We start from the raw sequence: 14,585 nt of genomic DNA on the forward strand, positions 1-14,585 counted from the left end.
CGGCCCAAGATCACCCAGTTGGCTTTCTTGCCTAAGGCAGAACTAGAATTCAGAATCTCCTGGTTTCTAGCTTGGTGTCTTAACCACTGGACCAAATCGGTACCTTTTGAGTTTTCATAGTTTTCAGAGCATAGATTTTTGTAGTAGGTGTTCATTAACATTTTTATTGTGGTTCCAGGTTCTTCATATTTGGCTCAGAACTTGACATGTATAACACACAATCTTGATAATGTTGTCTGCACCTGGACTACGGATGCTGGAGATGATTCAAAACTTACTTATGAATTCTGTTACAATACCAGGTAACAATACTGATAACATATGCAAAATCTTTCCCAGGATTTTTTACTCTGCTGTACTAAATTTATATCTGGAGTTGGTTTAAGAAAGGGCTCTTTAGAGACAGAGCACAATGGAGTCTATAGAACTAAAAGTTTGCTTTGGCCTTGTAAATAAACTTAACTCATTCATGTTTGGCCTCTGCCAATGGTTACTACAAGTATCTCTCAGGTATGATAGTGAAGTAGAAAGAACCACATTCGTCACATAGTATCACTATTGGTATTTTCATTCACAACAACATTTGCAAATTATCTTCCTCAACTGAATCAAAAAACAAACAAGGGATTTGTTTTAATTACATTTTAGTTGCATTTCAGATCTGAACTATCTTCAAGGACCATACTACAGTATAGTTCTAATACATGTAGTTAATCCAGAAGTTACTAATGCATGGTTTATTGAAGGAAGTCTCCAAGATTGAAGGAGAAGATATAAGTAAACTTCCCACATTCTAGCTTGCTCCAGATGTCTAGACCTCAGATTCTGTAATTCCCTAAAGTTATTTTGGAAGAGAGTTGGTCCAACACAACTGGAAATCTTCCATTTTGGGAAGATGGTGTAGAAAATGCAATAGGTTAACTTGAAAATAGCGTGACTTAGAAATTAGAACAAATGCCAACTTGAGGAAGTTCTTAACGAGATGGCTCTACGAACAAAAGAGTGCTTTTGGTACATTGCTTGCTTGCCATTTTAAGAATAAAATCAGTTTTATCTTTGTCTTTTTAAAACTGTATTGTATCAGCCTTCATTCAGGCAAAATAATTCACATTATAGTTCAGGACTTCCATGTTTTTAAATAAGAATTTTGATGGAAACAAAAGGAATGATACCAGCTGGCAAATCCTTGGGAGTTTCATGGAACATCGCAAGCATAGGGAGCTGACTAACTACCATATATATTGCCTGTTGTCAAGAAATACAAAGAAGACATTTGGTAATCATTTCTGAGATCTGAAGAAACCATCATTAAAAAAAATACGTCCATACTCTGGCTCCTTTAAAACCAAAGCAAGATCTTTGTGCCAACCACAAAGAATGAGGATTCAGAAGTAAATGGTGTTCTGCTTTTTCCAAGAATCCCGTGATAGACATCAGCAGCCTGAAGCATTTGATATTCTTCCAAGAGACCGTGATCGGTCTGAATACTTCTGTCAAAGGGCACTTGACATAACACATAAAACATTTTGTTCTGTGAAAGTTTTCTCAATATGTAACAGGAAGTTGCCATGCAGCAAGCATTGTTATATTCTTTAATTAAAACACTTGGTACCTGGAAAATTCCGTTGTACATCTCTGGACAGACAACAGTGGTGAAGAAATGTTATCACAGCCCCTCAATAATATATAAAAGCAAAGCTAATCTATGTTTGTCAAAATTTGCCCAAAGTTCTTTTTTTTCTGCCAATATCTCAAATATGTGATTGTCTATTACTTGATATTAAACCACTGTTAGTACTTAAAAGGTTTCCTTTGGTCTTGCTGCTAAGCAGTTTTCAGCAAGAGAAAACTTGCTTCTAATTTGGCAGATTTGAGGTTAAGACAGGGTGTTATCTTTCCCAAAGAACATGAATCATAAATCACTCTGTTTTTCTTTCAATTGTGGGCTTTTTTCTTATGAAAATTATTAGAATTTTAATCAAGATTGGGCTTGCCGCATTTTCTTCTAACTAGGAAGAAAAATATGAAGTCACTCATTCGCCCTATTTTGCAAAAAGATAATTTTTATAAAGCACTATGAAGCAGTGCTACTGCTATTGCTATTTTGTCCAGAATTTCTATTTTTGACACCATATTTAATGGTAGTTTGGTTTTATTTTTAGAGTTGTAAACCACTGTACGGCATGAACAACCAGACCTACACTGTAGAATTCAAATGAGTTATTTTATTGTTTTATGCCTATTTCATAGGAATTTTCCCAGACTGGCAAGAGTCTAGAAAGAATAGATCAAGTTCAAAGGCTGAGGGGAAGTTAAGACCTTGTCCTCTTGTGTTTATGTAATAAATCCACCAAATTGTCCATTTGATTCTTCCTCCTGACTGGATAGTTGCTTTTCAACAGCCATCTTGAAAGGAATGGAGGAAATCTTGTTTGGTTCTTGGTTTTCGAATAAATTCAATAATTTAATTAATTTAATTTTAATTTAATGAATCATATTTCTATGTCGCCCAACTCCCAAGGGACTGGGCGGCTTACAACAAAAATAATTCAAACAATGAACATAATTTAAAAAAAAAACATTATAAAAGCATTTTAAAAACATTAAAAACACATGCACACCATCCATGGCCGGATCTCGCAAGATTGAACAGCGAGATCAACGGCCCCAGGCCTGCCGGAAAAGCCAGGTCTTCACTGCTTTCCGGAAGGCCAATAGGGTGGGGGTAGTCCGGACCTCAGGAGGTAACTGGTTCCAGAGAGCTGGGGCAGCAACAGAGAAGGCCCTCCCCCGCGGGCCCGCCAGCCGGCATTGTTTAGCTGACGGGACCCGGAGGAGATCAATTCTGTGGGATCTTACTGCTCGCTGGGAGCTATGCGGTAGAAGTAGAATAAATCTGCACTTTCTCAATCTGATCATGTGCTGATATATAAATGCTCATTTTTCTAGAATTTAGAATAGAAAGGTGCTCAGAGAAATATATATTAGATGAAAGTGAAATAAAAATATGGATCTTCAGAAAATATCTAAAACGTATATTTAAAAAAAGAAATGCCCAAAGAAATTGTCTGTGGAGATTCTCAGTCATCCAGGTCATGGTTGTCCCAAATATGTTTTTTTCAAGAGGCAACTTGGACTTTTTAGTTTTTCTTTGAAGACATTTCACTTCTCATCCAAGAAGTTTCCTCAGCTCCGAAGAAACTTCTTACATGAGAAGCAAAACATCTTCAAAGCAAAACCAGAAAGTCCAGTTGCCTCTTGAAAAAAGCACCTTTGGGTTCCCAGAGAAATAGCAATAGCAATAGCACTTAGACTTACTGTATATACCATTTCACAGTGCTTTACAGCCCTCTCTAAGCAGTTTACATGGTCAGCATTGCCCCCAACAATCTGGGTCCTCATTTTACCAGTGAAGGATGGAAACCCAATTCAAACTTGAACCGGTGAGATTCCAACAGCTGCACTGCTGGCAATCGGCAGTCATCAGAATTAGCCTAAGATATACTGCATCCTAACCATGGCGCCACTAAGGAATAGTTTAATATTTTCTCTAAACTTTTTTTTTAGAAATTGTTGAGTATTATAGAAGTGCATCCAGATATTTATATATATATGGCTGAAGTTGTAGTTTGGCTCATGTTTTAATTCCCCCCCCCCCATTTCAGTCCATTTCTACTCCAGGTTGCTGTTACACTTTATTAAATACACTATGAACTTGGAGTAATTTAATAGCCAGTAAGTCTTTTGCATGCAAAATAGGGGTTCTTTTTTTGTAACCTTCTTGTTATATGTATTTGAGGAGCATCAAAACAGGAAAAAAATGTCCTGCTTTCTCTGGAGAGCCTCTTCAGTGCCTATGGTTTTTTTTAGTCTATGGTATATATTTACAGAGGGGACACGGTGGCTCAGTGGCTAAGATGCTGAGCTTGTCTATCAGAAAGTTCGGCAATTCGAATCCCTAATGCCACGTAACAGAGTGAGCTCCCGTTACTTGTCCCAGCTTCTGCCAACCTAGCAGTTCGAAAGCATGTAAAAAATGCAAGTAGAAAAATAGGGACCACCTTTGGTGGGAAGGTAACAGCATTCTATGCGCCTTCGGCGTTTAGTCATGCTGGCCACATGACCACAGAGACGTCTTCGGACAGCGCTGGCTCTTCGGCTTCGAAACGAAGATGAGCACCGCCCCCTAGAGTTGGGAACGACTAGCACATATGTGCGAGGGGAACCTTTACCTTTACCTTGTGTATTTACACTGGTAAATTCAATTTATTATTTAATTTGACCTTAGACAGAGATTTCAGTCTTCAGCTAAGGTATTGTGAATTCCTCTGACCTTTGTCATTTAAAATAGCTAAGCTGAACTTTGTCTTTCCCTTTCTGCAGTTCTTCCAAACCACAATGTTCATTAACCAAGGAAAAAAAGGGAACATTTGAATTAATTGTCTTTGACCATATGCAGATTGAGATAACCACTTTCAATTCAGCAGAGGAAGGGAAAAATCCCCTAGCTAAAAACAAATTTGTGCTTCCTGAAAAAGACATTTGTAAGTATACCTTTTTTTATATTCAGGAATAGAATGTTTGGAATTTAGTGGCTAACTTTGGAGTTAAGATGGCTAAGAATCAGTCCAGGTGAGCTTCAGGCTTACATTAAACTTCTTATGCAGTCTTAAAATAAAGCACTACCCTGAATTCTCCGTGTATTTTTCTAGATCGAAGTATGTTTTATGCAATCCAAAATGTGCAGCTTGTCCTGAAGTTTATAATAAATACAGAGTACTTGTTCAATTTGGGATTATTGTGTTTTAAATTTCTATTGCAGGGGTGTCAAACTTGATTTCATTGAGGGCCACATCAGAGTTGTGTTTGACCTTGGGGGGCTGCGGTGGGGGTGGCCAGCTTGGCATCACTTGTGTCGGGGGCACCTGTGGCGGCCCGAGTGCTCTGCCAGTGAAAACTCGCAGCTCTGTTTTCGACTGGGATGGCGTCCTGCAACCCTCTGCCAGTGAAAACGGAGCTCAGAAGGGCCTCCTGCATCCCTCCCGAGCGCCGTTTTCACTGGCAGAGGCATCACGGGCCTGTCCTTCATTGTTTCCAGGGTGGCCCCACGGGCCAGATCTAAGCACCCTGCAGGCCAGATTTGGCCCCCCGGGCCTTGAGTTTGACACCTCTGCTCTATTGCAACAATTCATCTAATTTTTTTTTTCTTTCCTCCTCCTACACATTAATAAAATGGAGGGGAGAAAAAGCATTTCTAGTCAATTGAATGCAATTGAAGTTAATTGTTTTTTTTAAAAACTTTGATGTGAAGTAATCTACAGATAACATAGTTGGAAAGAGAGAACAAGGACTTTCTAATCCAAGGGTCTGGATTCCATTTAAGATTTGCTATGCTTTCTCCACTGATGATCAGGGCAGCTGAATACTAGGTGTAACATGTTGTGACTCCTTTATGCTATCTGCAGAGGTTCAGGAAACTAAATGAGAATTATTTTGGCTAATAACAAAATATCTATTTCTGATTAGCTGGTTCTTTCTGTATGTTATATAGGACGACAGCTAAGGTGATGCATGAGAGAAATTATTTCATATAATTTCTACATATTAACATAACATGTTATATGATTTCTGTGTGCACATGTGTATTGATATTTCTCAGAATACATATATCCTGTTTTCAAGTTTTGGAAGCTTTGATTTTTGGTATAAATTCTGTTTGTTTTTCTTGTTTATAAAATGGAAAGGGCGTTTTATCCATTTTGAGAATACAGTGGCAGAGGGTAGATTAGAGATGATGTTCTATTTTGGAATTCAGCCAGACAGTAATTTCCCACAATATTTCATAATAATTTGACTGTTTATGGCTTAGGGAAACCTTCCAATTTTATGAGAATGTGAAATTCTCCTGCAGTTTAAAATAGTAAGATTTGATGTACAGTTTTTTTCATGAGAGCATGACTCCTGAATTCAAGTATTTGGTGTGAAGCCCTGACTACAGTTAGGATCTTTCAGGGCAATCTACTTAAAGTTTAAAACAAGAGTACATATAAAATTGTGGCAAAATAATATTATCTTGTTTTCTTTTTAGCCTGTGGTTAGAGAATACACTGGTAAATTCAATTTCCAGTAAAGCCATTTACACTTGTCAATAGCAATATCACTTAGACTTATACTGTATACTGTTTCGCAGTGCTTTATAGTCAGCATATTACCCCCAACAATCTGGGTCCTCATTTTACCCACCTCGGAAGGATGGAAGGCTGAGTCAACTTTGAGTCTGGTGAGAATCAAACTGCCGAACTACAGTCAGCCAGCAGTCAGCAGAAGTAGCCTGCAGTGCTGGATTCCAACCACTGTGCCACCACGGCTCATAACAATATTATCAGTTGTACTTTTCATGTTACAAATTCTCCTTTGATGAAATCTTCATCAAAGATTTAATTTCATTGAAAACTTCAACTGATAATTAGAACTGCAGAAAAAAATAATTGCTACCAACCTGCCTTCCATTGAGGATTTGTATACTGAACTAGTCAGAAAGAGGGCTGTGAAAATATCTACAGACCCCTCACACCCTGGACATAAATTGTTTCAACTTCTGCCCTCAAAACGACGCTATAGACTACTGCACACCAGAACAACTAGACACAAGGACAGTTTTTTCCCAAATGCCATCACTCTGCTTAACAACTAATTCCCACAACACTGTCAAATAATTTACTAAGTCTGCACTACTATTAATCTTCTCTTCCTTACTAGTAATCTATCTCTTCCCACTTATTACTGTAACCATGTTGCTTGTATCTTTCAATTTATATTGTTTTTATTTGTTTCCTAGTACGATTTGATAGCTTATTAGTAACCTTGACTATCACTAAGTGTTGTATCTTTTTATTCTTGATGAATGTATTGTATTCTCCTAATGTACACTGAGAGCATATACACCTAAGACAAATTCCTTGTGTGTCCAATCACACTTGGCCAATAAAGAATTCTATTCTATTCTATTCTATTCTATTCTATTCTATTCTATTCTATTCTATTCTATTCTATTCTATTCTATTCTATTCTATTCTATTCTATCAGTAGAAGTACTGTATCAGTACTGTAAAAGAAAGTTTGGTGGAATAGTTATTTTCACTAGATTTTAAAAAAAATCCTTGCTGTAGGAGACTATCTGTTCAAAACTCTTATTGACATTCAGTAATTCTGAGTCCAGTTAACCTTCTTTTTCACCCAGTACTTGTTCCTCTGATGCCTCGTATTCATGGACTGACTTCAGATTATATAGCTGACACAGCGATTCTGGAATGGTATGATGGCGGATCAGTCTTTCAATATCAAATTGATTCTAGTTGGCAAATTCAGATTCTGCGTAAAGATCCAATGGAGGAAATAGCACTAGTAAGTTGTCTCTCTTTACATCTCTCTATTTGTGCATGTGTGTGTACATGTGTTTGTGTAACTTGATGGTCTCTAGCAATAGAGAATGATTGATCCCATTCTCAACTGACAGTTGTAATCAAAGACACTGATCTTGAGCATCTTGAGCTGGACAATCATTACAGTCATCAATAAAAGCAAGCTTAATCATTAAAGAAGCCGATGATAAAAAGTGAAGAGGTTAAGGAGAAAATTGCAAGGCAATTATTGTGATAGCCGGCAAACCAGTGAAATGGAATTAGAAGAGCTTTGAAATATTAGAAAATTATAGTGAGACACATGGCACAATGATTGCAGCCAGAGGTGGGATTCACTTACCTTCCCTACCGGTTTGCAAATGTGAGTGCACGCGCCACCTCTGTGCATGTGCAGTAGTCCAGGCGGGTGGGCGGAGCCTCCTGCAGTTGCCGCTACCGGTTTGCGCAATCTGGACAGAACCGGCTGAATCCCACCACTGATTGCAGCAGCATTCTGAAGCCTTGTGCCTTCAGAGGTCCTGGTGATGACTTCTGTAATCATCCAGCAGAGGTCTATGGAGATTCTCAGTCATCCAGATCATGATTCTCCCAAAAGTGCTTTTTTCCAAAAAAAAAAGCAACTGGACTTGTTTTTTCCTTGAAGAAGTTTCACTTCTCATGCAAGAAGCTTCTTCAACCCTGCAGAAGAGGTTAAGGAGGAAATTGCAAAAGGCTGAAAAAGCTTCTTGGATGAGAAGCGAAATGCCTTCAAAGAAAAAAGTCCAGTTGCCTTTTTGGGAAAAAAAAACACATTAAGCAGAAGCTTTCATCATGCTGCTATGGGATATGGGAATTATAATCCAGCATGTTTACATGTCAGCAGGTTGGGCTAAAATGCTTGAATGGGAGATCCTGTTTAACGGACTGTCTGAGTTCACATATAACTGGTTTTAGATTTAAACCAATGGACAAAACAGTCAGTATTCTTTATTAACCAAGATGTACTGCTTAATATTATCTGTGAACCATGTTACTCTGGGTTCTTATACAACCCACAGTAAAACAAACCATGGCTTAGCATGATTTGTCAGAATAAAGAACCTCTTTAAAAGAATCTCCTTACCTCTTAATTTAACTTGCAGCACAGAAACCTGCAAGAATAAAAAGGATGAAGGAATATGTTTGTATATGGTAGCCATCTTAAAATCAACTCTGAAGCTGATCTGGCTGAAGCCATTTTTCTCCTGCCTCACAATTGCTGCAAACTTTGAAAGGGGGAAGGTGGGGGGAGCAGATAGACTGGCTACCCATCAAAACAAAAAGCTTTCCTTTGGGAACCAAGCCCAAAGTCATCCCAGCAGATAGCAGAGGAGTGACCAAGCAGCCTCCCAGCTACCTTCATTGAACAATGTGACTGGTGACACATGGGGAGGGAATATGGGCTATTTTAATTAGGGGAAAAACCACGGGAACCTTTAGAGTTGGTTTTCACTAACTGTGCCGATATGGTGTGTCCAATAAACACGTTATTTGAGGAATGTACCGGAGTTCTGCTTTGGATGGATGCACTACTTGGATCCCTGACAGAGAGGTTCAACAGTGAGGGGCAGGGTATTTAAAAAAAGAAAACTATTTAATTTTATTTACGAATTATTTAAAAAAAATGACAAGTAAGTACACTAACCTCCCCAGATAATTACCCCTCAATTAAACTTAAAACAACAACAACACATAAACACCCACAAAAAAAAATATATCTTATGTATTATACTTATCAATAGTCACTGGTTTACTAAAAATTATTATATTCTACTATAAAATGGTTAGTATAAAATATTACTGTAAAACATCACAAAATCTCTGCATAATAATACATATTTCTTCATCCTTTAAATACCAAAAAATGCTACCTTTTCCCAAACAGATGGATCACACATTTCCAAAAATTGTTCCTAAACATCTGGAATAATATCAATATTCTAATTCAATATGATTCTTTTAATCACCCCTCCTCCCAGGATCAATACAATTGGGGTGGGAAAAGATGAGGAAATCTGCATGAATACAATGAACATTAATATAGTCTTCTTTTTGCCTAAATTCTGGTCTTGCACAGTGATTAGTAGGTTTGGTAAATATAACTGTGGAACAAATCTTGCAATTTCAGGGGACCTTGAATACATCAGTTGGCAGCAAAGATACTCTTCTTCGTTGGGAATGGACATCAGATCTGCCTTTTAATTGCACCACTCACTACTTTAGGATTCGCTGTTTTCTTAATGAGAAAAATTTTGCTGGAAGGAAGATGTGGAGTGAATGGAGCCCACTTGTAAACATTTCGGGTAAGATGATGGGATTGAGCCCAACTTTTGGAATAAGAAGTCTCTCATCAAATGTGCCACTATTGATGGGCTATCAAAGTATTAGATGAATGATTAGCTGATTCGTTTTCTTCTTACCATTCAGTACCAAGAGTTTCTGTACATGGGTTGCTGTTTTCTAAATGGATGAAAGACTGAATTTTAACTACCCTATTATTAATGATTTATTAATAGTTTATTAGTAGCAATAAACTATTGTTATTACTAGAAATAGAAAAGTATGGGAGAACTATTGAAGTTTTGGTTTAAAATCTTGTACTAAAAGTAAAGATGCTTCCAGAACAATTTAGATTCTAGTTTAGATTATATTCTTATTTTTACTAAAAGGCACTGATAACATGGAATCAGTGGTGGGTTGCCCCGGTTCGTATCGGTTCTATAGAACCAGTAGTAAAACCGGCTGGAGGCTCTGCCCATTGACCCCGACATCATCAAAACGCTTCTGCGCATGCGCAGAAGGGTGCGTGCGCAAGTGGCCCCACTGCAAACCGGTAGTAAAGGTAAGTAGAACCTACCCCTACATGGACTATAACTAGGTGTACCTGGCATGTTATACTGAGAGTCCTCAACTTATGACTGTAATGGAGTCTTCTCATTACTGTAAGTCGGGATGATTTTAAAGTGGGTCATCACCTTAAGGGACCCAATTCTACAATTTAAAATACTAGAATAGAATAGAAATAGAACAGTAACTTTATTGTCACTTTGAATGTACACTAACCAGCATACATTAAAATGAAATTTTGTTGCATACAGCGCTCAAAGGGTCACCACCTCCAATATACACTAAATAAGCACATCTAAATAAATAAATATTGATTTTATTAGCTTGAAAAGAAGGGGACTAGAAGAAATTACATCAGGCACGATATAGATAACAAAGATAGTGTCACAGTGGAGAAGTTGAAATATTCCATTGAAACTGAATGGAAGAGATTTGTGCGTCAGTTTGAACACCTTGAACATTATCCATCCACTGCTGAGTCAACATAAAAATGGCTTCCACTACTGCTCACCAGTGGTTGGATGCAATGGTGGGATTCAAATAATTTAACAACCGGTTCTCTGTCCTAATGATTTCTTCCAACAACCAGTTCACCAAACTGCTCAGAAAGTTAACAACCAGTTCTCCCGAACTGGCTGAATCCCACCACTGGTTGGATGATTCTGGAAGAAGCTATAAGTCACGGGTAGAGATGGGACACCTTAGCACTGACAAAAGGAAACAGTTTTTGATACAACATTCAGTTATACTGTGAAATGCATTCCTAGCAGTTATGGTAAGGATGTCAGTCAAGATCACATAATACTTCATCATGCCTTGGTAAGACCACACTTGGAATATTGCATCCAGTATTGGTCACCGTGATATAGAAAAGGTGTCGAGAGAGAAAAGAGCAGCAAAAATGATTAGGGGACTGGAGACTAAAAACATATGAAGAACAGTTGTGGGAATTGGGTATGTCTAGTTTAATGAAAAGTAAGACACGGGTGACATGATAGCAGTATTCCAATATCTTAGGGACTGCCATGAAGAAGAGGGGTGTCAACCTATTCTTCAAAGCACCTGCAGGCAGGACAAGAAGCAGTGGATGAAAACTGACCAAGGAGAGAACCAACCTAGAAATAAAGAGATATTTCCTGATAGTTAGAACAATTAACCAGTGGAATGACTTGCCTTCAGAAGTTGTAGGTTCCAACACTGGAGGTTTTTAAGAAGAGATTGGCCAATGATTTATCTAAAATGGTATAGGGTTTCCTGCTTGAGCAGGGGCTTGGACTAGAAGACTTCCAAGGTCCCTTCCAACTTTGTTATTCTGTTATTGTATCGTTATGTCATGGCAAGTAATTTGGATGTTTGAGGGAAAGAACTGGGGCAGATATATGGTGGATTTAGCATTCAATAGTTACTAATATTGATGGCTGTTTATGACATCCTCAATCATAAACAACAGGTTACAGATACTGGTTTCAACAGTAGAAGGGAATCTTGGATTGGATTATATGTTTAGTTTTCTTCCTAAATGTCTATTTTAATAGCACAAAACAACAACACTGCAACTCCTAGAAACACTGTTGCTGAAGTAGAAAATATATGACTCCCAACATATTGCTAAGGTTTTCCAGTGACCCTAAGAAGGATGACTAATATAGGTATTCCTTGACATATGACTGGTCACTTAATGAGACCAGTTACTTAATGAGACCAGTTACAATGAAGCTCCTCAGAACTATTTCCCATCTGTTTTCAGAATTTTGATGGCCACACACATACATCCACAGTCGTATTTTGGGTGGTTGACAGCCAAGTTCATCTTAACAACCATTTGCAACATCCCCCCGTCATGTGAATTGTGTCATTTCTCTTTTGCCGGTTTCTGAAGTTTACTGCTGGTTTCTGGCAAAAAATACCCATAGGGGAAAATGGATTCACTTAGCAACTGCCACGTTTGTTTAATAATCACTGTGTTCACTTAATGAAGAGAACAGTGATCATAAAGTAATGATCATTGTAAAACTGATCATTGCTTTGAATCTGATCACATAATGCCTCAACCTACGTCCATAACGTATGACCATAATGCCAGGCTCAATTATGGTTGTAAATTGAGGGCTACCTATAGTGAGGCATGCTAAGGGTTGAAGTAAACTGGAGTTCCCTCAGTTGTCTTCTCTTGTAGTATAGCCATATGTCTGTGTGGTTCTGTTTAGGTTGAAAAATGAGCACTGTTTTTTTATAACGCCTGGAGCCTCCTTTGGGTGTTTATAAGATCTACTCATAGCAGGTGATACAATCAGCAGCTGTTTTTGTTGCCGTTGCTGAGTTGCCGAGCCTGGATCCCAGTATGGCACCTATGGGTTCCCTTGGTGCCTATCAAGTCAATGCTCCATCTGATTTTATTTTGGGTTGCTGTTGTTGTTGTTTTAGATTATTTTAATTTAGAGAGAGGGAGGGAGGGAGAGGGAAGTGGACAATGAATGGAGAGGGCCCAGACTCAAGCATCTCTTCTGTTTCCAATAGTTTTAATGGCCCCCACACTTATCTAGAGACATTTCAAGAAGATAAGAATGATAGAGAGTTGTCAACCAGTGATTTGCTTAGAAATATACCCATCTGCCAGAAACAATTCAACTGTAAGGTGAAGAAGTAGAGAGCATCTTGAGAGGTTAAAGGGAATGATGGATATGATTTCATGTGTTTATTTTCTGGCATTTTGTGAGACAGCTGTTCTTAAAATTTGGGTCTGTGGGACAAGAACGTTGGGAATCTTTAGAGTAAAAGAATATAACAGAATAACAAAGTGGGAAGGGACCCTGGAGGTCTTCTAGTCCAACCCTCTGCTCAAGCAGGAGATCCAGTGGTGGGTATCAAAATCTTTTACTACCGGTTCTGTGGGTGTGGCTTGGTGGGCATGGCTTGGTGGGCGTGACAGGGGAAGGATACTGTAAAATCTCCATTCCCTCCCCAATCCAGGGGAAGGTTACTGCAAAATCCCCATTTCCTCTCGATCAGCTGGGACTCGGGAGGCAGAATAGATGGGGGCGGGGCCAGTCAGAATTTTTACTACCGGTTCTCCGAACTACTCAACATTTCCGCTACCAGCTCTTCAGAACTGGTCAGAACCTGCTGAAACCCACCTCTGAGGAGATCCTATACCATTTCAGATAAATGGTTGTCCAATCTCTTCTTAAAAATCTCCAGTGTTGGAGCATCCACAACTTTTGGAGTCAAGTTGTTCCACTGATTAGTTGTTCTCACTGACAGGAAAATTTCCTCAGTTCCAGGGTTAAATTTTGTGAGTTTAGTTTGTTTTCACATCCGGAATTGGTATATCTATTTTTCTAAAGTCTGAGTTTTTTTCAGGACAAGTAATTTTAATTAATACTGTTAGTTTTAAGTGTACCTTCTCAAAGGCACCTGTGTTCTGTTGTGCTTCCCGTTCTTTGTGATGGAGATTATAGCTCGGTGGTTCTAATACCCCAGAGGCTGGGCCTGTAAATGGATTGTTGTGTGCAACTGTTCTGCTGAATAATCAATGTTGCCAATTCTTTCCTTTCTCAGTCTTGTCTTTCTTTTTTCTTTTTAAATAGTTTTTATTGAACATTTTCCAACTTTAAAAAACACAAGTACAAAAGAAAAAAAGGGGGGAAAAAAAGAAAACAAATACAAATACATACAAATAAAAAACACAAGCAACACAACAATGTAATATAATTGTACAGCTTTCCGTATCAGCATGTATATTCTGCTTTTGTAATTCACTATTCAGTATTTGCCTTCTCATAAATTTTAACAATTCTAGTAATACTATAATAATTGTATTATAATAATATAATACGTTCTGATTAGTCTTGTCTTTCTGTTGCAGGAAGGTCCACAAGCAAAACCCCAAAAATGTACCCTTTAGATAAAGTGATGGCGGTAGGTTCCAACGTGACTTTCTGCTGTGTATATCAACCTGGATACACTCTCGTCAGTATTGATTATGCTTCGTGCGAAACTCTGAAGTGTGAGGTTGCCCCTCTCACCAAATGGAGCCAGACAATCTTTGTGCAAAATATTATTCCTGGCCCTAATTCTAATATTAATGGCTGGTGTGAAGTAGAAAAGGAAGGAGGAGCAATCTCCGTTACTGGAACGGTTTTATTTGTGGGCTGTAAGTGTTAATTTCTTCCTTATATTTTATGGTTTATCTATTCTGTGTAGATCCATGTATGGGTAAACAATTTGGGTGAATGACAAAGATTAAAAAAAAGAAAAGTTGCTGAAAATAATAAAAGGAGAAATGAAATAAATAAAATG

At 38.2% G+C, this 14,585-nt stretch overlaps 1 protein-coding gene across 2 annotated transcripts in view; it reads left to right on the top strand.

The window, feature by feature from the left end:
* LIFR (LIF receptor subunit alpha) overlaps positions 1–14,585 on the top strand; it is a 105,162-nt gene that overhangs the window by 52,233 nt on the left and 38,344 nt on the right. For both annotated transcript variants that reach the window (XM_070938897.1, XM_070938898.1), the window contains 5 exons: positions 179–302; positions 4,384–4,544; positions 7,241–7,404; positions 9,568–9,742; positions 14,152–14,439. In XM_070938897.1, coding sequence (XP_070794998.1) covers positions 179–302; positions 4,384–4,544; positions 7,241–7,404; positions 9,568–9,742; positions 14,152–14,439 — 912 coding nt within the window. The remainder of the gene's footprint in view (positions 1–178; positions 303–4,383; positions 4,545–7,240; positions 7,405–9,567; positions 9,743–14,151; positions 14,440–14,585) is intronic.

Source organism: Pituophis catenifer, unplaced genomic scaffold, assembly GCF_029215685.1.
Source record: "Pituophis catenifer annectens isolate HBS135680 unplaced genomic scaffold, rPitCat1.0.hap2 SCAF_2, whole genome shotgun sequence".
Taxonomy (NCBI): domain Eukaryota; kingdom Metazoa; phylum Chordata; class Lepidosauria; order Squamata; family Colubridae; genus Pituophis; species Pituophis catenifer.